This window comes from Oncorhynchus kisutch, linkage group LG8 (genome assembly GCF_002021735.2).
Source record: "Oncorhynchus kisutch isolate 150728-3 linkage group LG8, Okis_V2, whole genome shotgun sequence".
NCBI lineage: Eukaryota > Metazoa > Chordata > Actinopteri > Salmoniformes > Salmonidae > Oncorhynchus > Oncorhynchus kisutch.
This window is the reverse complement of record NC_034181.2, coordinates 9,379,833-9,406,454: the sequence shown is the minus strand read 5'-3', so window position 1 is coordinate 9,406,454 and position 26,622 is coordinate 9,379,833. Positions and strand designations below refer to the sequence as shown.

Here is a 26,622-nt window from a genome sequence, read left to right as displayed (position 1 = left end):
AACACAACACTTTGTGTTGAAGACAAAAAGTGAATTGCTTTGCCACATTATTTTAAGTGTTACTTTAGTGCCTTGTTGCAAACAGAATATTTTTTATTCTGTACCTGCTTTCTTCTTTTCACTCTGTCAGTATCAGGAATCAAGGTAAGACCCAGAGGCAGACCGTGTCGAAGTAACAATGTTTATTACAGCAACACGGGCAAAGGAACAGGACGGCAGGCAGGCTCAGGGTCAGGTCAGGCAGCGGTCGGTAATCCAGAGTAGTGGGGCAAAGATACAGGACGGCAGGCAGGCTCAGGGTCAGGTCAGGCAGCGGTCGGTAATCCAGAGTAGTGGGGCAAAGATACAGGACGGCAGGCAGGCTCAGGGTCAGGTCAGGCAGCGGTCGGTAATCCAGAGTAGTGGGGCAAAGATACAGGACGGCAGGCAGGCTCAAGGTCAGGTCAGGCAGCGGTCGGTAATCCAGAGTAGTGGGGCAAAGATACAGGACGGCAGGCAGGCTCAAGGTCAGGTCAGGCAGCGGTCGGTAATCCAGAGTAGTGGGGCAAAGATACAGGACGGCAGGCAGGCTCAAGGTCAGGTCAGGCAGCGGTCGGTAATCCAGAGTAGTGGGGCAAAGATACAGGACGGCAGGCAGGCTCAAGGTCAGGTCAGGCAGCGGTCGGTAATCCAGAGTAGTGGGGCAAAGATACAGGATGGCAGGCAGGCTCAGGGTCAGGGCAGGCAGCGGTCGGTAATCCAGAGGTGGGGCAAAGATACAGGACGGCAGGCAGGCTCAAGGTCAGGTCAGGCAGCGGTCGGTAATCCAGAGTAGTGGGGCAAAGATACAGGACGGCAGGCAGGCTCAAGGTCAGGTCAGGCAGCGGTCGGTAATCCAGAGTAGTGGGGCAAAGATACAGGATGGCAGGCAGGCTCAGGGTCAGGGCAGGCAGCGGTCGGTAATCCAGAGTAGTGGGGCAAAGATACAGGATGGCAGGCAGGCTCAGGGTCAGGGCAGGCAGCGGTCGGTAATCCAGAGGTGGGGCAAAGATACAGGACGGCAGGCAGGCTCAAGGTCAGGTCAGGCAGCGGTCGGTAATCCAGAGTAGTGGGGCAAAGATACAGGACGGCAGGCAGGCTCAAGGTCAGGTCAGGCAGCGGTCGGTAATCCAGAGTAGTGGGGCAAAGATACAGGACGGCAGGCAGGCTCAAGGTCAGGTCAGGCAGCGGTCGGTAATCCAGAGGTGGGGCAAAGATACAGGACGGCAGGCAGGCTCAGGGTCAGGTCAGGCAACGGTCGGTAATCCAGAGGTGGGTCAAAGATACAGGACGGCAGGCAGGCTCAGGGTCAGGGCAGGCAGAGTGGGCGGGTACAGGGTCAGGACAGGCAATGGTCAAAAACCAGGAGGACGAGAAAAGAGAGACTGGGGAAAAGCAAGAGCTGACACAAAAACATTGATTGGGTTGACAAACAAGAAGAACTGGCAACAGACAAACAGAGAACACAGGTATGAATACACAGGGGATAATGGAGAAGATGGGAGAAACCTGGAGGGGTGTGAAGACAATCACAAAGACAGGTGAAACGGATCAGGGTGTGACAGTCAGTTAGGTTAGTGTTACCAAATTTAAATAGAGTCTAACACATCAAAATGTTGGAAAAGTCATGGGGTGTGAATACTTTCTGAAGGTATTGTAACTATTGCCTAAACTAAGGTCTTTCACTTTGGCATGTCTGTGATGTTTAGGATTGAGGATATTGAAGCAGAGGTGGAGACTCCCAAAGAGAAGCCAGTGGCAGAGCATCAGAATAAAGACGTTGTTGCTGAATCCGACAAAAAGGAGTTGGCTGAGGTACAAATACGATTCATACGATTCGTAAACAAGTGTCCAGGAGTAAGGAGTCTTAAGTGACACACTTTTCTTTTTTCAATAATTGACAGGATGTTGTTCACACAGCCACAGAGGACACAGCAGTAGAGCCTGAGGTTAGAGAGGAGATTGGAGAGACTGTTACAACACAGACACTTAAGCTTCAGAAGGCCATTGTGGTACTAGTGGACCTGAAGAAAACCTTGCAAGTGGAGGTAGAAAATGTGGCACCGGAGATAGAGGTGGAAGAAGAGGCTCCAAAGAAGGTGTCAGGAACCGATGAAGTCGAAAAAGAAACAGCCAAAGAACCCTCTAAGGAGGAAAAGAAAAGAAGAGGACGACCAAGATCCACTCATCTCACAAAACCTGTTGAGGAGGAGACAGTGAAAGAGGAGCAGCCAGCGGTTGAGAAACCTGCTGAGGGAAAGGAGAAGATCTCACCACCTGACGAGGAAGATGCAGGTCCAGTGGTAGAAACAAGAGTCCTGAGGAGAGGAAGAATAAGTGTTCCAGCTACCCCGACCCCAAAACGCAAGTACACAAGAAGAGACAAACAGCATGAGGAAGAGGAGGAAGACAAAGAGCCAGCTGTGGAAGAAAAGGCTCCAGTGGTAGAAACAAGAGTCCTCAGGAGAGGAAGAAAAAGTGTTCCAGCTACACTGACTCTGACACGCAAGTACACACAGAGAGGCAAACAACCTAAAGAAGAGAAGGAGGGGAAGGAAGAGCCAGCTGAGGAAGATGATGATGCTCCGGTAGTGGAAACCATAGTTCTGAGCGAGGGAGGCAGATTTTCTGCTCTTGCTCATCCCAGACACAAATCCACACAAGGCTGCAAAGAACCCGAGGAAGAGGAGGAGAAGGAAGGGGAGTTGGCTAAACCTGTTCAGGAAGCTTGGGAAGAAAAGGTAGAGAAAGCAGTGGATGAAGCAGCAGCTGCAACAGTGGAGAGTGTGGGGGAAGAAAAGGGGGCAGAGGAAGCAAGAACTGAGGAGGAGGGAATGGTGGAGGAAGAGAAGGAAGCGGAAACTGAAGCTGCAGCTGAAACTGTACCAGTGGAAGAGGAGAGTGTTGCAGAAGAAAAGGTGGTGGAGGGAGAAACAATTCAGGAAGAGGAAAAGGTAGAGGAAGAAAAGGAGATTACAGAAACTATGACAACACAGACACTCAAGCTTCAGAAAGACACTGCAGTGCTGGTGGACTTGAAACAAACTGTGGCCTCAGAGATCGAGGAGGAGGCTCCAAAGAAGGTGTCAGGAACCGATGAAGCCGAAGAAGAAACAGCCAAAGAACCCTCTAAGGAGGAAAAGAAAAGAAGAGGACGCCCAAGATCCACTCATCTCACAAAACCTGTTGAGGCTGAGGAGGAGATGGTGAACGAGGAGCAGCCAGCAGTTGAGAAACCTGCTGAGGAAAAGGAGAAGATCTCACCACCTGAAGAGGAAGAGGCAGGTGAGGAAGAAGAACTGGCACCAGTAGTGGAAGCCAAAGTTCTGAGGAGAGAAAGGACATCTGCCTCTCCTCCTGCCCCTGCCACACCTAGACGCAAATCCACACCAACTGTTGTTGAGGCGGAAGAGGAAGAAAAACCAGATGAAACAACAGAGGAGGAAGTAGACGACGAAGTCCAGGAAAATGCTGTTGAGGAAGAGAAGGCTACAACAACAACAACAAGCCAAGAGGAAGAGGAAGTGGAAGCAGAAAGCTTTGAGGAGGTTGTGGAAGTTCCTCCAGTTGTGGAAACTAGAGCTAAGAGGAGCAGGACAAAAACAGTCACAGCAGCCACACCCAAACGAAAGTCCTTACGAAGCAAGTCCTCTGTGGATTATAAGGAACAAGATGCAGAGGAGGAAGAAACAGGAAATGAACCCACAGTGGAAGAAGGGGAGGATAATGTAGTGGCAGAAGAGGTGAGCGTAGTAGAGGAGGAAGAAGGGTTCCCTGTGGCTGAGGTTGCTGTTGTCGAGGAGTCAGAGAAGCAGCCTGAGGAACACAAATCAGAGAAAGTCATCAGGTAACAGAGAATGGGAATATTGCTTTTTTTGTGTTCATAGCTATTTCAGTTAAATAGCTATTGTCTAATTTAAGGTAATTCACTTTGGCATGTCTGGGTGGTTTAGGATTGAGGATATATATTTGTATTTTTTTATTTGATTTCACCTTTATTTAACCAGGTAGGCTAGTTGAGAACAAGTCCTCATTTACAACTGCGACCTGGCCAAGATAAAGCATAGCAGTGTGAACAGACAATAACACAGAGTTACACATGGAGTAAACAATTAACAAGTCAATAACACAGTAGAAAAAAAGAGTCTATATACATTGTGTGCAAAAGGCATGAGGATGTAGGTGAATAATTACAATTTAGCAGATTAACACTGGAGTGATAAATGATCAGATGATCATGTGCAAGTAGAGATATTGGTGTGCAAAAGAACAGAAAAGTAAATAAATAAAAACAGTATGGGGATGAGGTAGGTAAATTGGGTGGGCTATTTACAGATCGACTATGTACAGCTGCAGCGATTGGTTAGCTGCTCAGATAGCAGATGTTTAAAGTTGGTGAGGGTAAAAGTCTCTTTTCAATGTGGTATAGGATCGAGGGGGAGACTCCTAAAGAGAAGGCAGTGGCAGAGCATCAGCAACAGAATAAAGAAGAAGATGCTGCTGTTGCTGAATCCGACAAAGAGGAGTTAGCTGAGGTATGTATACTATGGGTGTGAACGTTTAAACATTCAAACATTTCAACGAAATTGGGTTTCCTTAGTTAATAAGACAAAATCCCTAACCGATAAACAATATAATATTTTTCCTCACAAAATTTGAATCACAGTGCAGTTATCACAAAACAACAACTAACTTGTCCCGATCATCATCATCATGAATGACATCATCATGAAGTGAACATTTCAATTAAAACAAATACCTAACGCAACACTCACACATCATTTACAAATTAAGCATTTGTGCTTAGTGAGTCTGCCAGATCAGAGGCAGTAGGGATGACCAGGGATGTTCTGTTGATATGTGTGTGAATTGGACCATTTCCAGTCCAGCATTCAAACTGTAACAAGTACTTTTGGGTGTCAGGGAACAGGTACAGCGGTTCTTCCTTTAAAAGTTACGAGTTTTATGCTGCGACTGTTTCTGGTAGATGGTGGCATTCTGTCATTGCATCACACTATCACAAGGGGGAGTTAGAATGCTGATGTATCGGTAGTCTAAACTCTGGCAATTAATGGATGCGTTTTCAGTCTGAGAGTCTCTCATCAGGCAAGAACAACAAAAACTGTTGGTGGTCCTGGAGTTAAGCGAGAACTTGTGTTATACAATGGGGGAATATCACTTGACATGTGGATTGACAATTTAAAAAAAAAAATGGCACGGTGGACTTTTGGTTTCTCTCCCTTTAAAAACACATAAATAAATAAATCATTCTCAATAACAAACTGGCTTTATTTACAGTAAATGAGTAAGAATGACTCACCACATGTTCCAAAATGTATTTTTTCCCTTTATTCAGATTACAATCGCTCACTTTCGGTTATTTGAAATTAAATCATCTCCAATATCATTATTTTTTTTTTAAACAAAGCGATTTATTATTATTATTAACTCTGCATTATAATTATATAAAAGCCTCTTAGATATTCTCAGAGATCAGATTTTCCATAACAAAAAATGCCCCTTAGATATTAATTTAGAATCCTCCAATCCTCTAAATGTAATTATTGGCGAAGAGCCACTTCATTGGAAAGTCAGGCGGCATTGGCAGAGTTGAAGAGGGTGAGGAACGAAATGGAGTCACAATCCATGCCAGGCAAACGTGCAGATGATTATTTCAACTACATTTTAGTTGCAACAAGTTCGATCGGGTTCAAATAAGGACACCTACGTGTAGAGATGAAACAAATCTTTTTTAGATATACTGTAGGCCTACCGTAGGCGACATGAGTCTCACTAGTGGTGAGTAATGTGCTGTTAAAAGTGTTGTAGGTCTTGTTTTTATTTAACCTTCACGTAAAGGTCTACTTACTTTGCTGGCGTCTATACCCAGTTTATGCCCTCATTTCCAATGCAAACCATAATAAATTACTATGGGAATGAATGGAAGAGGCAGTGAAGGGGGGGGGGGAGTAAGGAACTTCTCTGTCGGCTCTGGAAAACATGTTTTCACAAGGGCTATTAGCAGGACAGTAGACATGATGTGGTTCCAAAAACACCCCTCTGACAAAGGGTCCAGCTTGTCTCTTGATGATGATTGGGCTCGGGCCGAGTTATCTGGCACAAATGTATCACTTGGGGCTCGGGCCGATTGTGGCTACTCTCTGGCAGATGATATATAATTAACATTTCATTATTTTTCCATATTTTCTCAATGTTTCTGTGATCAAAAAATCTAATGAACATTTAAATTAAATTCTTTAAGAGTCCTGTTGGTAGTATTTTAGTATTTTGATACTTTATCCAAGGCAATTAATCAGCATTAAAATCTTTGTGGATGGGGCCTCCCGAGCGGCGCAGCGTTCTAAGACACTGCATCGCAGTGCAAACTGCGTTGCTACAGATGTTGGTTCGATACCGTGCCAGCCGCGACCGGGAGACCCATGAGACGCCGCACAGGGGCGGGCGGTGGGCTTATGGTTTCGGTGCGGTAGGCTTATGGTAAAAATAGGTAGAGAAAACAAACGTAGCAGGCTGTGAATTCTGCAAACAACATTTCTCGAATGGGCTATTAGCAGGACAATAGACTCTTCAACCTTTACAAAGAATAGTCTAATAGCTCGGCTACTGTAGGTGTGAAACCCCCCCCAACTTGCAATGTACATTATTAAGTACTCTACATTTATATCTCCAAACCTCATGCAACTGCAAAATGTCAGATAAAGCACATACTGTACAGTATTTATGCTTTCCTCAATAAAATAATGGTAAAAATACTCTTTCAAAATGCAGATGTTTATTTCAACTATCAGCAGGACAATGGGGAATAAATATCACTGAATGGGGACTGGTCTTGATAAATCAATCAGATTTTTATTTGGTTTGGTTTTTATTTTGCTCTTCACTCGCAGTTGATAGTAGCCTAGGCCTACTCCCGACCGGTCTTCAACTGTCTTCTGACTGTGATTAGAGTGATGTTGATTGCCTTTGCCGATCGCTCATCATCTTCAACCATCAGTGAGTCCATCTTAGTGAGTCCACCAAATGCACTGTTTTAAGTACTCTAAAACCAGATTTGCCCCAACAAAAAAATGCATCAACCCCTACAAATATATAAATGTATTATTAACCCTGCATTATAATTGTAATGCAGATGTTTATTTCGTTATGGATTCATAACGAATTACTATGGGAATGTGGTCAACTGTTTCAGCACCGAGGTAAAAATGTGGACTGGTATTGATTTTATTTCCACGGAATCTCCGTTTGGGTATTGGATAGACTACAGGGTAGCCTAGTGGTTAGAGCGTTGGATTAGTAACCGGTAGGTTGCAAGTTCAAATCCCCGAACTGACAAAATACAAATCTGTCATTCTACCCCTGAACAAGGCAGTTAACCCACTGTTCCTAGGCCATCATTGAAAATAACTGACTTGCCTAGTTAAATAAAGGTAAAATTAAAAAATGAGGGTGTGTAAATGTTAGGATTATTTTGCTCTTAGTACAGTAGCCTACTCCCGACCGGTCACGTTGTACAGTGCCATATTTTCTTAGCGGATACTATGGGGGTTTTGTTTTTCTTGGAATAGAAACATCATAATATTAATCAAATGAATTAAGCTACACTTCTTAAAATCAATCCCGTATACTATTTTCTTACAAAAAAAATGTTTTAAATTCTCTCGACCAGCCAATATTAAAAAAAAGTTAAATGCTTCTCAAAGATGCCCTTTGGTGGTCAAACTAGCACTAACTAGCATTAATGGCAACAATGGCTGACACTTAAATAACGCGCCATAGAATTCTGCGGCACCCCACAAGGTGTGCTGCAGTACGACAACTTTTATAGGAAGAACCTACTGAATCGTTAAAATTTGTCACGTTCTGTTATTTTATCTTTGTTTTAGTATGGTCAGGGCATGAGTTGGGTGGGCAGTCTGTTGGTTTTTCTATGTTGGTTTTTGAGTTTGGCCTAGTATGGTTCTCAATCAGAGGCAGCTGTCAATTGCTGTCCCTGATTGAGAATCATACTTAGGTAGCCTGGGTTTCAGTTTTGGATTGTGGGTGTTTGTCTTCCGTGTCAGTGTTTGTCGCCACACGGGACTGTTTCGTTTCTTCACGATTATTATTTTGTTCCAGTGTTCAGTTGTCTCTTGTTTAAAGACATGTAGCTAGCTAGCTAGTTAAACAATGGACCATAATCACAACTCATACCCTGCATGAATCTGCAAGTAGCTAACCAACCAGGTTATATGGCTATAACTAGTCAAGCAAATGTGTCTGAGATACAAATAATAAGATCATACACACAACGTTAGCTAGCGACCCAGCCAGCTAACTTTAGCTAGCTAACAGTACACTTGAAATGAAGCCACTTTCTGTCAAAATTAGAAACGTGTAATCTTACCAGTATACATCATGGTTGGACACGTCTCCTGTCTGATGCCATACATGGTTGCCTTAGTTTGACGATGTAATCCAGACTGGTGTTTTCTTAATCTCCTTAGCTATCATACTCAAATTCCACTGATTTCAAAACTAGGTCCTCCAGAAAGTGAAGAGCATACACACAACGTTAGCTAGTGAGCCATCCAGCTAACGTTAGTTAGCTAACAGTACACTTTAACTTATGCAGTTTTTTTTAAAGCTGTGTTCAACATGAGTACCTAAACATACTGACCAGCTCCAATAGACAGATGCTTGCTATATGGTAGACCAATCCCAACTCATCTCTCAGCATGGCCAGCCCACTCATTATCTCAGCCAATCATGGCTAGCCGGAAGGTTGCTCCCTTTTTCTGTGGCCAACTAGGCTCATAATTTAATGATTTTATTTGTACTTACAGATGGCATACAAGTTTGATATTAAGGCACATGGAAGTTCACATGTTCGAGAAGGAATTTCTCCTAAAAAACACATTTTGATATGAATAAAATAAAAATCACTTTCAAACAGCTCTCCTGTGAAGTCGTGACTTGCGACATACTGAATCGGGTCACAAATGTAATCTATCCACGGAAAGCGCGATGTAGACCATCTGTTTTGTGAATACACATGGATCTTAAACGTAAAAACAAAATTGCTCATTTGTCACAACCCTAATGTATGTGATTCATACTATTGGTAAACTATTCATCTTTGTTTTTCAAGTGTCCAGGAGTAAAGAGTCTTAAGTGACACACTCTTTTCTTTTTTCAATAATTGACAGGATGTTGTTCAGACAGCCACGGCGGACACAGCAGTAGAGGCTGAGCTTGGAGAGGAGATTGGAGAGACTGTTGCAAAACAGACACTCAACCTTCAGAAAGACACTGTGTTGCTGGTGGACCTGAAGAAAACCTTGCAACCACAAGTGGAGGTAGAAAATGTGGCCTCAGAGATAGAGGAGGTGGAGGAGGAGGCTCCAAAGGAGGTGGCAGGAACCAATGAAGACAAAGGAGAGAACAACGAAGAAACAGGCAGACCAAGATCCACTCGTATCACAAAACCTGTTGAGGCTGAGGAGACAGTGGAAGAGGAGCAGCCAATAGTTGAAGAACCTGCTGTGGAAGTGGAGATCTCGCCACCTGAGGATGAAGAGGAGGCTCCGGTTGTAGAACCTAGAGTCCTGAGTAGAGGAAGAAAAAGTGTTCCATTTACTCCGACTCCAAAACGCAAGTCCAAAAGAAGAGGCAAACAGCATGAGGAAGAGGAGAATGTGGAGGAGCCAGCAGAAGAAGAAGCACCAGTAGTGGAAGCCAGAGTTCTGAGGAGAGGAAGGAAATCGGCTTCTGCTCCTGCCACACCTAGACGCCAATCCACACATGCCACTAAAGCACCTAAAGAGGAGGAGGTGGCTGAATCTGTTCGGGAAGCTGTGGAAGAAAAGGAGAAAGTAAAACCAGTGGAGGAGGTAAGGGCAGAGGAGAAAGCCACACTAATGGCTGAAGAGGACATGGTGGAGGAAGCTGCAACAGTGGAGAGTGTGGAGGAAGAAAGGGTGGCAGTAGAAGCCATAACTGAGGAAGTTGGAAAGGTAGAGGAAGAGAAGGAAGAGGAAGCTGGAGCTCCACCTGAAACTGCAACAGTGGAGGAGGAGAGTGTCGCAAAAGAAAATGTGGATGAAGAAGCAACAGCTAAGGACGAGGAAGAGCAGGAAGCGGAGAGAGTGGAAGAAGAAAATATTGAGGAAGCTGCAGCAGAAACTATTAGTGTGGAAGAAAATATGGAGGAGGAAGCAACAACCACAGAGGAGGAAGAGGAGAAAGTGGAAGAGAAGAAAGAGGAAACGGTTATTGAACTAGCTGTAGAAAAACTAGCTGAGGAAGTTTCTGGGATAGAAGAGGTAGATAAAGTGGAGGAGAAAGAGGGAGCAAAGCCAGTTGAGGAAGAGAAGACTTCACTCGAGGAGGAAGAGGATGCTCCAGTAGAGGAGGAAGAGGATGCTCCAGTAGAGGAGGAAGAGGATGCTCCAGTTGTAGAAACAAGAGTTTTGAGGAGAGGAAGAAAAAGTATTCCAGCTACTCCGACTGCGAAGCGCAAGTACACAAGAAGAGACAAACAAGCGGAGGAGAAAGACCCAGCTGTGGAAGAAAAGGAACCTGTAGTGATTGCCAGAGTTCTGAGGAGAGGAGGCAGAGGAAGATGTTCTGCTCCTGCCCCTGCCACACACGGACGCAAATCCACAAGAGCCTGCCAACAAACTGAGGAAGAGGAAGATGTGGAGGCAACGGTTGAACCTGCACCAGAAGCGATGGAGGAAAAGATGGAGGAAGAGAAGAAAGTGGAGATAGTGGAAGAGGCGAGTGTTGCAGAAGAAAAGGTGGATGAAGTGAAAGCAGTGGAGGGAGAAGGAACAACTCTGGAAGAGGAAAAGGTTGGGGAAGAGAAGGAAACGGAAATAGTGGAAGAAGACGTTGAGGAAGCTGCAGCAGAAACTGCACCAGTGAAAGAAAATGTGGAGGCTGAAGCAACAACTGAGGAAAATGAAGATGTTAAGGAAGCTGCAGCAGAAACTGCACCAGTGAATGAAAATGTGGAGGAGGAAGCAACAACTGAGGAAAAGGAAGATGTTGAGGAAGAGAAGAAAGAGGTTGAAGCAGAAAAGGAAACGGCTGTAGAGAAACTAGCAGAGGCAGTTGAAAAGGCAGAAAACGTGGAGTTGGTAACAGCAGTGGGAAGTGTTGTGGATGAAGTGATAAAGCCTGTTGAGGAACCTGCTGAGGAAGGGAAGACCTCACTACCTGAGGATGGAGAAGAGACTCCAGTGGTAGAAACAAGAGTCCTGAGGAGAGGAAGAAAAAGCATTCCAGTAACGCCTCCAAAACGCAAGTCCACACGAAAAGGCAAACAACCTGAAGAAGAGAAAGATGCGGAGGAAGAGCCAGCTGAGGAGGAAGATGCACCAGTAGTGGAAACCATAGTTCTGAAGAGCGATAACGGAGGCAGATTTTCTGCTCTTGCCCCTCCTTCTGCCACGCCCACATGCAAATCCACACACGCCTGCATAAAACCTGAGGAAGAGGAGAAGAAGGAAGAAGAGTTGGAGGTAGAAAAGGTAGAGGAGGAAAAGATGGAGGCGGTGGCTGAACCCATTCAGGAAGCTTTGGAAGTAGTGGATGAAGCAGCAGCTGCAACAGTGGAGAGTGTGGGGGAAGAAAGGGCGGCAGAGGAACTAAGAACTGAGGAGGAGGGAAAGGTGGAGGAAGAGAAGGAAGCGGAAACTGAAGCTGCAGCTGAAACTGTACCAGTGGAAGAGGAGAGTGTTGCAGAAGAAAAGGTGGTGGAGGGAGAAACAATTCAGGAAGAGGAAAAGGTAGAGGAAGAAAAGGAGATTACAGAAACTATGACAACACAGACACTCAAGCTTCAGAAAGACACTGCAGTGCTGGTGGACTTGAAACAAATCTTGCAACCACAAGTGGGGATTGAAAATGTGGCCTCAGAGATAGAGGAGGTGAAGGAGGAGGCTCCAAAGGATGTGGCAGGAACTGATGAAGACGAAGTTGAGGAACCTGCTGTGGAAGTGGAGATCTCGCCACCTGAGGATGAAGAGGAGGCTCCAGTTGTAGAAACAAGAGTCTTGAGGAGAGGAAGAAAAAGTGTTCCATTTACTCCGACTCCAAAACGCAAGTCCAAAAGAAGAGGCAAACAGCATGAGGAAGAGGAGAATGTGGAGGAGCCAGAGGAAAAAGAGGCAGCTGAGGAAGACGAAGAACGGGCTCCCGTAGGGGAAGCCAGAGTTCTGAGGAGAGGAAGGAAATCTGCTTCTGCCACACCTAGACGCAAATCCCCACATGCCACTAAAGAACCTGAAGAGGAGGAGTTGGCTGAATCTGTTCGGAAATCTGTGGATAAAAAAGAGGAAGGTAAACCAGTGGAGCAGGTAAGGGCAGAGGAGAAAGCCACACTAATGGATGAAGAGGACATGGTGGAGGAAGCTGCAACAGTGGAGAGTGTTGAGAAAGAAAGAGTGGCAGTGGAAGCCATAACTGAGGAAGATGGAAAGGTAGAGGAAGAGAAGGAAGAGGAAGCTGAAGCTGCAAAAGTGGAGGAGGAGAGTGTTGCAGAAGTAAATGTGGATGAAGAAGCAACAACTGAGGAAAAAGTGGAGGAAGAGAAGGAAGCAGAGAGAGTGGAACAAGAAAATATTGAGGAAGCTGCAGCTGAAACTATTGGTGTGGATGAAAAGATGGCGGAGGAAGTAGCAACCACAGAGGAGAAAAAGGAAGAGGAAAAAGTGGAAGAGAAGAAAGAGGAAACAGTTATTGAACTAGCTGTAGAAAAACTAGCTGAAGAAGTTTCTGGGATAGAAGAGGCAGAAAAAGTGGAGGAGAAAGAGGAAGCAAAGCCAGTTGAGGAAGAGAAGAAGACTTCACCACCCGAGGAGGAAGAGGATGCTCCAGTAGAGGAGGAAGAGGATGCTCCAGTAGAGGAGGAAGAGGATGCTCCAGTAGAGGAGGAAGAGGATGCTCCAGTAGAGGAGGAAGAGGATGCTCCAGTAGAGGAGGAAGAGGATGCTCCAGTAGAGGAGGAAGAGGATGCTCCAGTTGTAGAAACAAGAGTTTTGAGGAGAGGAAGAAAAAGTATTCCAGCTACTCCGACTCCAAAGCGCAAGTCCACAAGAAGAGACAAGCAAGCGGAGGAGAAAGACCCAGCTGTGGAAGAAAAGGAACCAGTAGTGGAAACCAAAGCTCTGAGGAGAGGAGGCAGAGGAAGATGTTCTGCTCCTGTCCCTGCCACACACGGACGCAAATCCACACGATCCCGCAAACAGCCTGAGGAGAAGGATGAGGAGGTGGAGGCAGAATTGGTAAATGAGCAAAAGATGGCAGAGGTGGTTGCACCTGTTCAGGATGCTGTGGAGGCAGAATTGGTAAATGAGCAAAAGATGGCAGAGGTGGTTGCACCTGTTCAGGATGCTGTGGAGGACAAATTGGAGGAAGAAAAAGCAGTGGACGAAGCAGAAGCTGAAACTGCACCGTTGGAAGAGGAGAGTGTTGCTGAACAAAAGGTGGTGGAGGGACAAACGACTCAGGAAGAGAGAACTGCTACTGTGGAAGAAAAGGTGGAAGGCAAAATACCTGAAAAAGAGGAAAAGGTTGAAGAGGACAAGAAAGCTGAAGCTGAAACTGCACCAGTAGAAGAGGAGAGAGTTGCAGAAGAAAAAGTGGAGGAAGAAGCAAAACCCACAGAGGAAGAAAAGGTGGAAAAATCAACAACTGAGGAAGAGGAAAGAGTTGAGGAAGATAAGAAAGAGGTGGAAGCAGAAGAGGAAGAAATGGTTGAAATGGGTGTAGAAAAACTAGCAGATGTAGGTGAAGAGGCAGAACAAGTGGAGGAGTCAACAGCAGTTGAAAGTGTTGCAGATGAAGTGCTATTAAAGCCAGTTGAGGAACCTGCTGAGGAAGAAGAGAAGACCTCACCCCCTGAGGAAGAAGAGAAGACCCCACCCCCTGAGGAAGAAGAGAAGACCTCACCCCCTGAGGAAGAAGAGAAGACCTCACCCCCTGAGGAAGAAGAGGTAGATGAGGAAGAACAAGCTCCAGTTGTGGAAGTAAGAGTTCTGAGGAGAGGAAGAAAAAGTGTTTCAGTTTCTCCCCCAAAACGCAAGTTGAGAGGAAAAGGTCAACAGCCTGAGAAAGACGAGAAGCTGGAGGAGGAAGAGGCAGCTGAGGAGGAAGAAGAGGCACCCATAGTTGAAGCCAGAGTTCTCAGGAGAGGAAGGAGATCTGCCCCTACAACTGCCCCTGCTTCATCTAGACGCAAATCCACACGAGTCAGCAAGCATCCTGAGGAGGATGTGGAGGCAGTTGCTGAACCTGCACCAGAAGCGATGGAGGAAAAGGTGGAGGAAGAAAAAGCTATGGAGGAGGAAAAGGAAGCTGCAGCTGAAACAGCACCAGTGGAAGAGGAGAGTGTTGCAGAAGAAAAGGTGGAGGAAGTAAAAGCAGTTGAGGAGGAAGGAGAAATTGTGGATGACGAAAATGTGGAGGACGAGAAGGAACTGCAGATTGTGTTAAAAGAGAAGGTTCAAGAAGCTAAAGCTGCAGCTGAAACTGAACCAGTTGAACAGGATAATGTTGCAGAAGAAAAGGTGGAAGAGGAATTAAAAAGCATAGAGGAAGAAAAGGTGGAAGAAGAAACAACTGAGGAAGAGGAGAAAGTTGAGGAAGAGAAGAAAGAGATGAATGCAGAAAAGGAAACAATTGTTGAAATGGCTGTAGAAAAACTAGCAGAGGTTGTTGAAGAGGCAGAAAAAGTGGAGGTGGTAACAGCAGTGGAAAGTGTTGCAGATGAAGTGGTAGAAAATCCAGTTGAGGAACCTGCTGAGGAAGAAGAGAAGACCTCACTACCTGAGGTAGAAGAGGAGGCTCCAGTTGTAGAAACAAGAGTTCTGAGGAGAGGAAGAAAAAGTGTTCCAGTTTCTCCTCCAAAACTTAAGTCCACAAAAAGAGGCAAACAAGTCCAGGAAGAGGAAAGCATGGAGGAGCCAGAGGATGAAGAAGCACCAGTAGTGGAAACCAGAGTTACGAGGAAAGGAAGGAAATCTGTCCTTGCTCCTGCCACACCTAGATGCAAATCCAAACGAGCCCGCATAGAACCTGACGAAGAGAAAGAGGAGAATGAAGAGGAAAAGGTAGACGATGCGGCTGCAACAGTGGAGAGTGTGGATGAAGAAAAGGTGGAGGAAGCTGCGGCTGCAACAGTGAAGAGTGTGGAGGAAGAAAAGGTGGAGGAAGTGAATGAACTGGAGGCAGAAGAAAAGGTTGAAAAGGAAACAAAAGCTGTGGAAGAAGCAAGAACTGAGGAAGAAGAAAAGGTGGAAGAAGCAACAACTGAGGGAGGAAAAAAGGTAGAAGAAGCAACAACTGCGGGGGCTGTGGTAGAGGAGGCTGAAAAAGTGGAGGAGGTGGCAACAGTGATGAAAAGTGTTGCAGTCGAAAAGCCAGTTGAGGAAGAGAAGACCTCACAACCTGAGGAAGAAGCAGAGACTCCTGTTGTAGAAATAAGGGTCCTAAGGCGAGGGAAAAAAAGCACTCCTGTTAATCCTCCAAAACGTAGGTTCACACCAAAAGGCAAGCAAGCTGAGGAAAATGAGAAGAAGGAGGAAGAAAAAGTAGAGGAGGTGGCTGAGCATGTGCCGGAAGCTGTGGAGGAAAAGGAGCTGGCAGCTGAGGAAGATGAGGCACCATTAGTGGAAGCCAATGTTCTGTGGAGAGGAAGGAGATCTGCCCCTGCCACACCAAGACGCAAATCCAAACGAGCCCGCAAAGAACCTGAAGAAGAGGAAAATGAGGAGGAAAATGTAGAGGAGGAAAAGGCAGTGGAGGAGAAAATGGTGGTTGAGGAGAATAAGATGGAGGAGGAAGAAGAAAAGGTGGAAGAGCCAGCAGAGAGTGCTGCTTCAGAGACGAAAGAGGCAGAAGCCATCGCACAGCAGCCAGAGGAGGTGGCAGAGCAAACAGAGCGGAAGGAAGAAGTAAAGAACACTGCTGAAACAGAAGAAGAAAAGGTAGCTGATGAAGAAACAGATCAAGCAGTAGAGAAGGAAGAAGGAGACACCACCAATGTGGGAAAAAATACTGATAAGACAAGAGTAACTTCTGCTACTCAAGATGAAGTATCTGGTAAAGCTTCAGAGGACGAGGAGGGAGAAACTCTGGCGGTGGAAGAGGTAGAGAAAACAGATGAAATGACAGAGGAAGTAGAAGACAAATTACAGAACAAAGCTGTTGAGGGAGAGGCCACAACAACAACAAGCCAAGAGGAAGAGGTAGCAGAGAGCCTTGAGGAAGTTGTGGAAGTTCCTCCAGTTGTGGAAACTAGAGCAATGAGGAGCAGGACAAAGACAGTCACAGCAGCCACACCCAAACGAAAGTCCTTACGAAGCAAGTCTTCTGTAGATTATAAGGAACAGGATGCAGAGGAGGAGGAAACAGGAAATGAACCCACAGTGGAAGAAGGGGAGGATAATGTAGTGGCAGAAGAGGCGAGCGTAGTAGAGGAGGAGAAAAAAGAGGAGGAAGGGGTCCCGGTGCCTGAGGTTGCTGTTGTCAAGGAGACGGAGAAGCAGCCTGTGGTATCAAGAGTTCTGAGAGTGAGGTTAACTGCCACGCCCATAGCCACACCCACACCACAGCAGCGTACATCCACAAAACGCAGCAAAATAGTTACACCTGAGAAGGTCGAGCCTGAGGTGGGCATGCTTTCATCAGATGAAGGGCAGGAAGAGAGCCCTGTGGAAAAGAGAAACCTCCGGAAGAGAAAAAGCATGGAACCAACACCTGTTCGCAGATCCATGCGCCGCAGCAGAACTTAGACTGTGGAGAACGTTTTTTTGGTTCAGTTTTAAAAAATGCATCTATTTAGTGAAGATTTCATATTAGACCAGATTGTTTTCTTCTATCTATTTGTACGTTTCTATAAATAGGAAATTAGAAAAAAAACATACATCACTTAAAATTTTTATGTAATTTTTCTGAAAGTCAATATAGTTTATTTGATATCTTTTCATATTGTATATATATTTTGCATTTAACCACAAGTCTGTGAACAGTTTTTTGTTGACCTTAATGGCTGGTAACACAATGCGTTTCAGCTTTGGTTTGGACACAATCGTCTAAAACAACATTTATTCACTCAAAATACTGCATCCCATGATCTGCTAAAACAACATTTATGCCAAACGGTGTCTCCTCGAATAAGAATCAAGAAGCCTGTAAATAAATATATATATTTTTAAAAACAAATGTAGTTACATTGGGACACACCAGCACTAATCGTCATCAAGAAAATATTTTGGGCCACCAGGCTCCATGCTCAATCTGGAATATTTTAGAAAATATGAAATATTGATATCTACAATAGTGCAGATACATATGAAAACATATTTTTTTAAACGTCAATCGAAAGGACATGGCTCAGACATGCACAGAAACAATATAACAGCTCCCCTTTGTTAGAAAAGATTATTCATAGTTTTTTAAGCAAACTATGTTTATTTACATTTTTTTTCTACACGTCAGTAACAGTTCTTGTGGAAATTTGGAATGCTTACATTTTTACCCATCTATACAAATGTTTTCAACAGAACTCAGGATATAAAATCACATTTTATTTAGCACAATTCTTCATTTGAAATATCTAATGTCAACACTTTGTGTCATTGTGTTACATTTTGTGTGTATTGAACAATTTGGTACACTTTGAACATATTTAGTGTAAAAAAACTACTAAATACGCACTAAAATATTACCTCACTGAGCCGACGAGGTTCAAACCATTTCAGTTTGTCATTTGAAAAGGATGTGTTTCCTGTATTAACCTTTACCCACGACAACATTCCTCTGAAAAGGCAACGCGCGAAATTCAAAAATATTTTTTGGGGAAATATGTCACTTTCACACAATAACAAGTCCAATACAGCAAATGAAAGATAAACATCTTGTTTATCCCACACCCATGGTGTCCGATTTCAAAAATGATTTACAGTGAAAGCACAACATATGATTATGTTAGCTCATAGCCATGTCAAAAAAACAGAAATTTTTCCAGCCAAAGATAGGAGTCACAAAAAGCAGAAATATAGATCAAATTAATCACTAACCTTTGATGCTCTTCATCAGATGACACTCATAGGACTTCATGTTATACAATACATGTATGTTTTCTTCGATAATGTGCATATTTATATCCAAAAATCTCAGTTTACATTGGCGCCTTACGTGCAGTAATGTTTTGATTCCAAAACATCCGGTGATTATGCAGAAATACTCATAATAAACATAGATAAAAGATGCAAGTGTTATTCACAGAATTAAAGATAGACTTATCCTCTATGCAACCGCTGTGTCAGATTTTTTAAAAACTTTACGGAAAAAGCATAATCTGAGAACATCACTCAGAGCCCAATCCAGCCAAAGAAATAGCCGCCATTATGGCGTCAACAGAAGCTAGAAAAAAACACTAAATATTCACTTACCTTTGATCTTCATCAGAAGGCAGTTTCCCAGGAATCCCAGTTCAACAATAAATGACTGATTTGTTCCATAAAGTTCCATAAAGCCCATAATTTAGCCACTTGTTGTTTGTGTGTTCAGCCCAGTTATCCATCTTCATGAAGCGTGAGCACTTCCTCCAGACCAAACTCAAAGTTCCGTTACAGTCCGTAGAAACAAGTCAAATGATGTATGCAATCAATCTTTAGGATGTTTTTAACATAAATCATCAATAAGGTTCCAACTGGAGAATTTCATTGTCTGAAGAAAAGCATTGGAGCAAACTCTGTCGGGAGCGCACGTCATGAGACCGAGGCTCTCTGCCAGACCATTCCTTTATAGTAGGATCCTCAAACCCGTTTCTAAAGACGGTGACATCTAGTGGAAGCCCTAGGAAGTGAAACCTCACCCATATCTCAATGTGATTTCTATAGGCACTGTTTTTGAAAATCGATTTCTCACTTCCGGTTTGGATTTTTTCTCAGGTTTTTGCCTGCCATATGAGTTCTGTTATACTCACAGACATCAGTCAAACAATTTTAGAAACTTCAGAGTGTTTTCTATCCAATACTATTAATATTATGCATATATTAGGATCTGGGACAGAGTAGGAGGCAGTTCAGTTTGGGCACGCTATTCATCCAAAAGTGAAAATGCTGCCCCCTATCAAAAGGATTTAACGCGATATAATTTTATATACCAATACATGTATGTATATCCTCACATCTTGTATGTTAACGTTTATCATTAAGGTTTTGATATACAGTAAGTAAAATTTAAACAGTAAAAATATGGTCATACAGAAGAGTTTAAAAAGTTTTTAAAAAAGAGTTTAATAAAGTTTCAAAGTTTGTAATAAAGTTTATAATAAAATCTATAAACTGAGCTATGATGTTAAACTGTGAGAGATGTGAAAATAGATAGAAACTATGAGTTTTCGTTTGTCTGTGTTATTATAATAATATGATATATCTTGTTTCAGACTTTCAACGCTTTTGTTATGCCTCAGTGCCCCACAAAGGCACAAGCCAGCTATAGCCAGCAGTAGCCTGTCTTGCTCACAAACATTTTCATTTAGCAATGTTGTATTTTATGACAAACCTCTCCTTGCAATATGTGGAATGGACTTATGTAACTTCTCCTCTGACAATGTGATTTGTTATGATCTTTGGTAGAAAATAAAGATTTTCACTGTTTTAACCTATTTTTATGTTTCCTTTCTGGCTGTGTTACAAGGCCATGTACAGACCTTTCAGGGAGCACGTGCTCCAACAACAAAAAACAACTTTCATAATTAATGGGGCTTGCAAAGCAAGAGTCCCCACTTTTAAATATTCAACATACTTCTTATTGTTATTATTTGGAATGCTACTCCTCTTACATCATTTAATCTAGAAATGCTGTTCAAATTTACAAATGTGTGGATTGAGTCTCTTACATAACTTTAATTTTTTTTTTAAATATCTTTTATATGTTTTAAACTATTAAGCTTAGCTTTTTGGTCTTTTTTTGTCAATCTTCATTCACTTTCATGGGCTTTTTTTCAGCATTCTAAAGGCCCCATTATGACATCACTTCCAATAAGTAATCAATGGGAAAGCTGTTTTAGCAATCTGTCGACTGCTTTCTTTATCGATGCAGTAAGTCATGTCAGAGGCTATCAGATACAATACTTACCAACAAATTCCAATAAAACTAGATCACGTTTTGAAGTTCACTTTCCTTGCTTTGTCTAACACACTATCAGGAATCTAGCAAATACTTTTTGTGGGTCAATGTGCAGTATTTACTTCCATGGCACAAGTGTTTGTTAGCATGTGTCTCACACTGGCTTTAGCCAATGAGGGAGCCAGGTTGCCAAGGCAACTGTTGCCTAGCGACACATGCCTCAGAGGGAGACAACTTCTTCATGGGCAATAAATTCCCATGATTTGTGAATCTGTTTTGGACCGAACAGCGAGCCCAATTTTTTTTTTAATGCTACCCTGGTTTGGACGACCTGGAATGATACAGAGAAGACTTCTAATGATCACTAGCTTCGTCCTCCTTCTCTGGTTCGTGACACGTGCTCTAAATAACTCAACTGGCTGGTTTGTCTGTCTGTAAAGAGAAGGGTGGCTGTACTTTGATACTGCTGCTCTGGCTGGATAGAGAAAAGCAGTCTCTGTTCAATCACTTAATATTTCACCTGATCACTTCTCATCACATTTCTTTCAGTTTTGACGTGCAACAACTGTAGTTTAGACACTTAAAACAACCACACAACTACTGACCACACAACTACTGAACCACACAACTACTGACAACAACCACACAACTATTAAACATAACTACTGTTGAGTGTCCGATAATCTACAGTTTATATAGGAGTGGTGAAAACATGCTAATAACGGTCCTCTGAGTATATGAAAAAGGTTTGCTGTACCTCTACTGGTATGTCATCCAGCCCTGGAGTTTTCCCAGACTTAAAGGCTTTAATTGTTTGCTGTACCTCTACTGGTATGTCATCCAGCCCTGGAGTTTTCCCAGACTTAAAGGATTTAATTGTTTGCTGTACCTCTACTGGTATGTCATCCAGCCCTGGAGTTTTCCCAGACTTAAAGGATTTAATTGTTTGCTGTACCTCTACTGGTATGTCATCCAGCCCTGGAGTTTTCCCAGACTTAAAGGATTTAATTGTTTGCTGTACCTCTACTGGTATGTCATCCAGCCCTGGAGTTTTCCCAGACTTAAAGGATTTAATTGCATCAAGAAGTTCCTCCTCTGTATTTTGGTCTTCACACGAGTTCTATCTGTACAGCTGTTCATTTGACATTGTTGATAGAAAATAAATCTAAACAATTAGCTTTGGTTAGTGGAGATGGAGGAGACTGAAATGAAAACATATGAAGTACTTTACTTCCTCTTTCAACATAATGTTTGGTGAATCACGAGTGACTCAGTCATTTGCATCAAGTTTCAGTAAAAAAAAAAAAGGTAGCATTTCTATGTTGAAGATTAAAATAGGATTTGGTGCATTTTCCCCCATATTCCATCCTGTTTGCTTTATCTGATTATATATTACACTTGATCTTTCTTGAATAAGTTCCTCCATTTCTTTTGTTTTTCCTGTAACTTATTCTGAACCTCTATGGCACAGTTTCTATTGCGATCTATCTATCTATCTATCTATCTGTCCTTCCATTCCCTTTCTTAATATGGACTCTTTTGATCTAAATTGCTTTTGCTTTAGAGATTAGTACTGAATTGCATGGCCTCTAAAGGCACATTTAAAAGTGTCCCATACAATACAGGGATCTGCTGTACCTAAGTTTTGTCAGAAAAGTCAGTTATAAATTCTTCTGTCCTAGTTATAAACAAGTTATCCTCCAATCGGCTTTGATTCAATTTCCAATATATGCGCCCACGTGGAAATTCTGTGAGACTAATATATATGCCAATTATGTGATGGTCTGACTGCATTCTGTCCCCTATCAACACTTTTTAAACTTTTGGTGCCAGCGAGAATGACATAAGAAAGTAATCAGAAGACTAGCTGTATTGAGCCTCCGTCATGTATATATCACTAGGTCAGGATATTTAAGCCGCCATACATTCATTAGTTCCTATCACGTTTCAGGAGAAGACCCAGATGCAGACAGTATTGAAGTAACAGAGGTTTGTTGCTAGAACAGGGGGCAGGCAAAACGACAGGTCAAGGGCAGGCCTGTCGACACCTGGAGGGGGGTGGAGACCAGCACAAAGACAGGTGAAACAGATCAGGGTGTGACAGTTCCAATATATCCATGACATTCGTGGTTTCCTTAAGTGCATCAGGGTGATAGTTTGTGGTGTGATGTCCTTTACGGTCCATAGAGGTATTAAACCCGTATTATATATTATAATCTTGTAACGGTTCTCTTGTGGTGAAGGAGAGTCGGACCAAAATGCGGCGTGTAGATTGCGATCCATGTTTAATAAACAAACGTAAAACACGAATCAATTACAAACACAACAAAGAACGTAATGAAAACCGAAACAGCCTATACTTGTGTAAACTAACACAGCGACAGGAACAAGGACAGTAAGGACAATCACCCACGAAACACTCAAAGAATATTGCTGCCTAAATATGGTTCCCAATCAGAGACAACGATAAACACCTGCCTCTGATTGAGAACCACTCCAGACAGCCATAGACTTTGCTAGATACCCCACTAAGCTACAATCCCAATACCAACACAAAACCCCAAGACAAAACACACCACAATACAAAAACCCCATGCCACACCCTGGCCTGACCAAATAAATGAAGATAAACACAAAATACTTCGACCAGGGCGTGACAAATAAGTGAGTCTTGTATTGCTTGTAAGGTTGATAAATTATTATATATATCTTTAAAGAAGCGCCGATCATCATTATTTTTAATGAGCCATATCAGTTTATGGTCCAATAACATATTTAAAATCATCCATCTACCTTGAGGATCTGCCTGGACAATTTGCACATTCGGATCAAAACTACTGTTAATCAATATCATCACCCCTTTTGAGTTTATTTGCCCATGGGAGAAATATATTTACCCCCCCCCAGTCCTTTTTCCACACAACTTTTGTTGAATCAGTTTCCTGCTAACAATAGATATTCCTTCTCTTTTAGCCAGGTCAATACTGATCGTCTTTTCTTATTATCTGCTAAGCCATTACAATTATAACTGGCTATATTTATTTCACCATTTACAATAATGAGATACAAGCTTCAAATCTATTTATCATAACATATGTTTGTAAACTCACCATTAAAAAGTACAATAGTGACTGAGTGTCCATATAGCTGTACCATGATATTTGCATTGGTACTAAGTAAACCTCCAATTGTACCCCAGTATTCCACCCACTAAAACCTCTCCCCATCCCAATTTGGTTTGTCAACCCAGTGACCAGCAGACCACCCTGTCCCCCCGTATCCCAGGGCCCCCAAGAGACCGGGACCCATCCTTTGAAAAGAGCACACAGTGCCACCCACAGAACATAAGTAGATCAACCGCCAAAAGCATTTCCATTGCCCTCACCTCGATTTGTATTACATATAGGTATTAAAAAATAAATATATATTAAAAATCCTGCTTATTTTAATTTCCCTAATTAACAAATAATATTCGTGAAAATGTAGGCAGGATTGTTACCTCTAACCATGATTGTCATTACAAAAATGATGTTTTTGGCAAGCAATTATTATTTTTGCAAACAATTATTGTGATTCATCCTATATTGTCCCTAACATCTTTACTCCCTAGCAACAGTTGTACTCCCTAGCAACAGTTGTACTCCTAGCAGCAATTAAATTCAATACATACACACATACGCACACAAACACTTTCCCCCACAAACAACCATAAACTCAGTTGCTCAACAGTTGTTCCATCCCAGAGCCCTACTCAAGAAAGGACATGATTTACTCATGCATATACAGTTACAGCTGTTTGAGAAGGCCTGCAAAATTGAGCAAAATCTGGCAAAAAATGGGAGATTTGATTAACCATGGTCAAGTCCTAGGTGACGGAGATCAGTTACACCCCCTTCCCCTGAAACACACACACGCTGGCCCCCCATTGTGACCATATTCCCAAGCATCTCTGTGCAGTCAGACCCTGCCAAGCAGGCTCAGAACCTTGAGGGGGCGGTGTTGCTCTAGTAAGTCTCTGATCACATTACATTTTCTGATTTGGCGAGTAAAGACGACTTACAGTTGGCCCATAAAAACAGATAAGGACTTCTCCTTAGTGTATGGGTCACTCAGGTGGGTGTCTAGGGTATAGGGTTGAAGACCGTTCCATCGTGATAGGACAATAAATACACTATGATTATAATTTATTTAAAAATGTGTATATCCCATATCTGCAAGTCAGATGTTCATTTGTTTACTGTGAAATAGCATTGTATCTGGTCAAACACAATTTTGTCTAAATGTTTACTAAGGGATGGTAGCAGGCTGATTGGTTGGCAGTTTGAGCCAGTAAAGGGTACTTTGCTAATCTTGGGTAGCGGCATGACTTTTGCTTCCCTCCAGGCCTGAGGGCACACACTTTCCTGTAGGCTTAGACTGAAGAGATGGCAAATAGGAGTGGCAATATAGTCCGCTATCATCCTCAATATTTTTCCATTCATTTTCTCAGAGCTAGGCGGCTTGTCATTGTTGTTAGACAACAATACTTTTTTTTCACCTCTTCAAAACTCACTTTACGGAATTCAAAATTATAATGCTTGTCTTTCATAATTTGGTGAGTTATGAATGGATGTGTAGGTTCAGAGTTTATTGTTGTTCTGCCTAATTTTGCTAACCTTGCCATAAAAAAAAACATTAAAGTAGTTGGCAATATCAGTGGGTTTTGTGATGAATGAGCCATCTGATTCAATGAAGGACGGAACCTTTTTGCCCAATATTGCCCAACATTCCTTTGGCCTCATCCCTCTCAACCATATAATTGTTCAATTCCTCACCAATCCAAAGGGATTTAACTGTTTTTATTGTCATTGTGTTAATGGGTGCGTGTTTATTAGTAGCTGGAATAAGCAATTTCAGAAATGTGTCAAGTGCAGCGTATGGTTGCTCCTCATTACACACCACGGACCAACAAATATTATTTATATCTTCAACATAGGAATCACTACAAAACCTCTTGTATGACCTCTTATACTGTACACTATATTAGGCCCAGCCTTTGTAACTTTGATTTTCCTAGATATGGCTACCATATTATGGTCCCTACATCCGATGGGTGTGGAAACTGCTTTAGGGTAGATTTCTGCAGAATTAAAACTTCTTCAGGATTGGTGAGCTAACGTAGGCTAATGTGATTAGCACGAGGTTGTTAGTAACAAGAACATTTCCCAGGACGTAGACATATCTGATATTTTGGCAGAAGGCTTAAATTCTTGTTAATCTAACGGCACTGTCCAATTTACAGTAGCTTTTATAGTGAAAGAATACCATGCTATTGTTTGAGGAGAGTGCACAGTTTTGAATATGAAAAGTTATTAATAAACAAATTAGGCACATTTGGGCAGTCTTAATACACCTTTACTCCTTAACCCTCAGGAAAGGTGCTTTGCTGCTCAACTGTAGGAGCAGTGGATACATCTTCACAATGAAATAGGAAGTTTAAAAAAAACAACGTTCCCTCATAAGTGGAGTTTGTTGCATAACACTTCTTTCAAGAGTTGTTGGTTCAATTCCAGCAGGGATCACATGTAAATAATGTATGCACACTCACTGCACCCTGCTCTGTACTTCACTTTGGATAAAAGCATCTGCTATAAGTGGAACAACATTTTGCTTTAAAAACCAAGGGAGCAAAGAAATACTCACCACAATACATACTCTGTTGCCACATCAAAAGAGGGATGCTTCACTGATCAGAACATAATGTTAAATGGTACTCTTGCACTGTGTCCAGGGCTTATAGGGCTCTGGTTGAAAGTAGTACACTATTTTTGAGGGGATTTTACCTTTTCTTTTATTAAACTAGGCAAGTCAGTTAGGAACAAATTCTTATTTTCAATGATGGCCTAGGAACAGTGGGTTAACTGCCTTGTTCAGGGGCAGAATGACATATTTTTTACCTTGTCAGCTTAGGGATTTGACCTTACAACCTTCTGGTTACTAATCCAACACTCTAACCACTAGGCTACCTGCCACCCCAATGTAGGGAATAGGGCAGGTTTCCCCAACTGGTGGCCCTCCAAGTTACACAAAAAAAAAAAAAAGATTACAAAATATATATATATATATATATATTTTTTTAATGGTTGGATATAAAATACTAAAAACAAAAATATGTTCCAATGTATTCCCACGTATATAAATATGAAATATATATGATCGTATATACAGTGCCTTGCGAAAGTATTCGGCCCCCTTGAACTTTGCGACCTTTTGCCACATTTCAGGCTTCAAACATAAAGATATAAAACTGTATTTTTTTGTGAAGAATCAACAGCAAGTGGGACACAATCATGAAGTGGAACGACATTTATTGGATATTTTAAACTTTTTTAACAAATCAAAAACCGAAAAATTGGGCGTGCAGTCTACATTTGCAGTCTACAAATGATGTGTAATTATGTTCTGGCCCCCTGACCATCC

General features: G+C 42.6%; 1 protein-coding gene across 4 annotated transcripts in view; it reads left to right on the top strand.

Annotated features, from left to right (window-relative positions):
- The window catches only part of LOC109894964 (titin), a 56,960-nt gene extending 37,261 nt beyond the window's left edge, over nt 1-19,699 (top strand). For all 4 annotated transcript variants that reach the window (XM_031829650.1, XM_031829651.1, XM_031829649.1 and 1 more), the window contains 4 exons: nt 1,728-1,833; nt 1,923-3,865; nt 4,448-4,553; nt 9,225-19,699. In XM_031829650.1, coding sequence (XP_031685510.1) covers nt 1,728-1,833; nt 1,923-3,865; nt 4,448-4,553; nt 9,225-16,817 — 9,748 coding nt within the window. In that variant the 3' untranslated portion in view covers nt 16,818-19,699. The remainder of the gene's footprint in view (nt 1-1,727; nt 1,834-1,922; nt 3,866-4,447; nt 4,554-9,224) is intronic.
- Nucleotides 19,700-26,622: the final 6,923 nt, after the last annotated feature.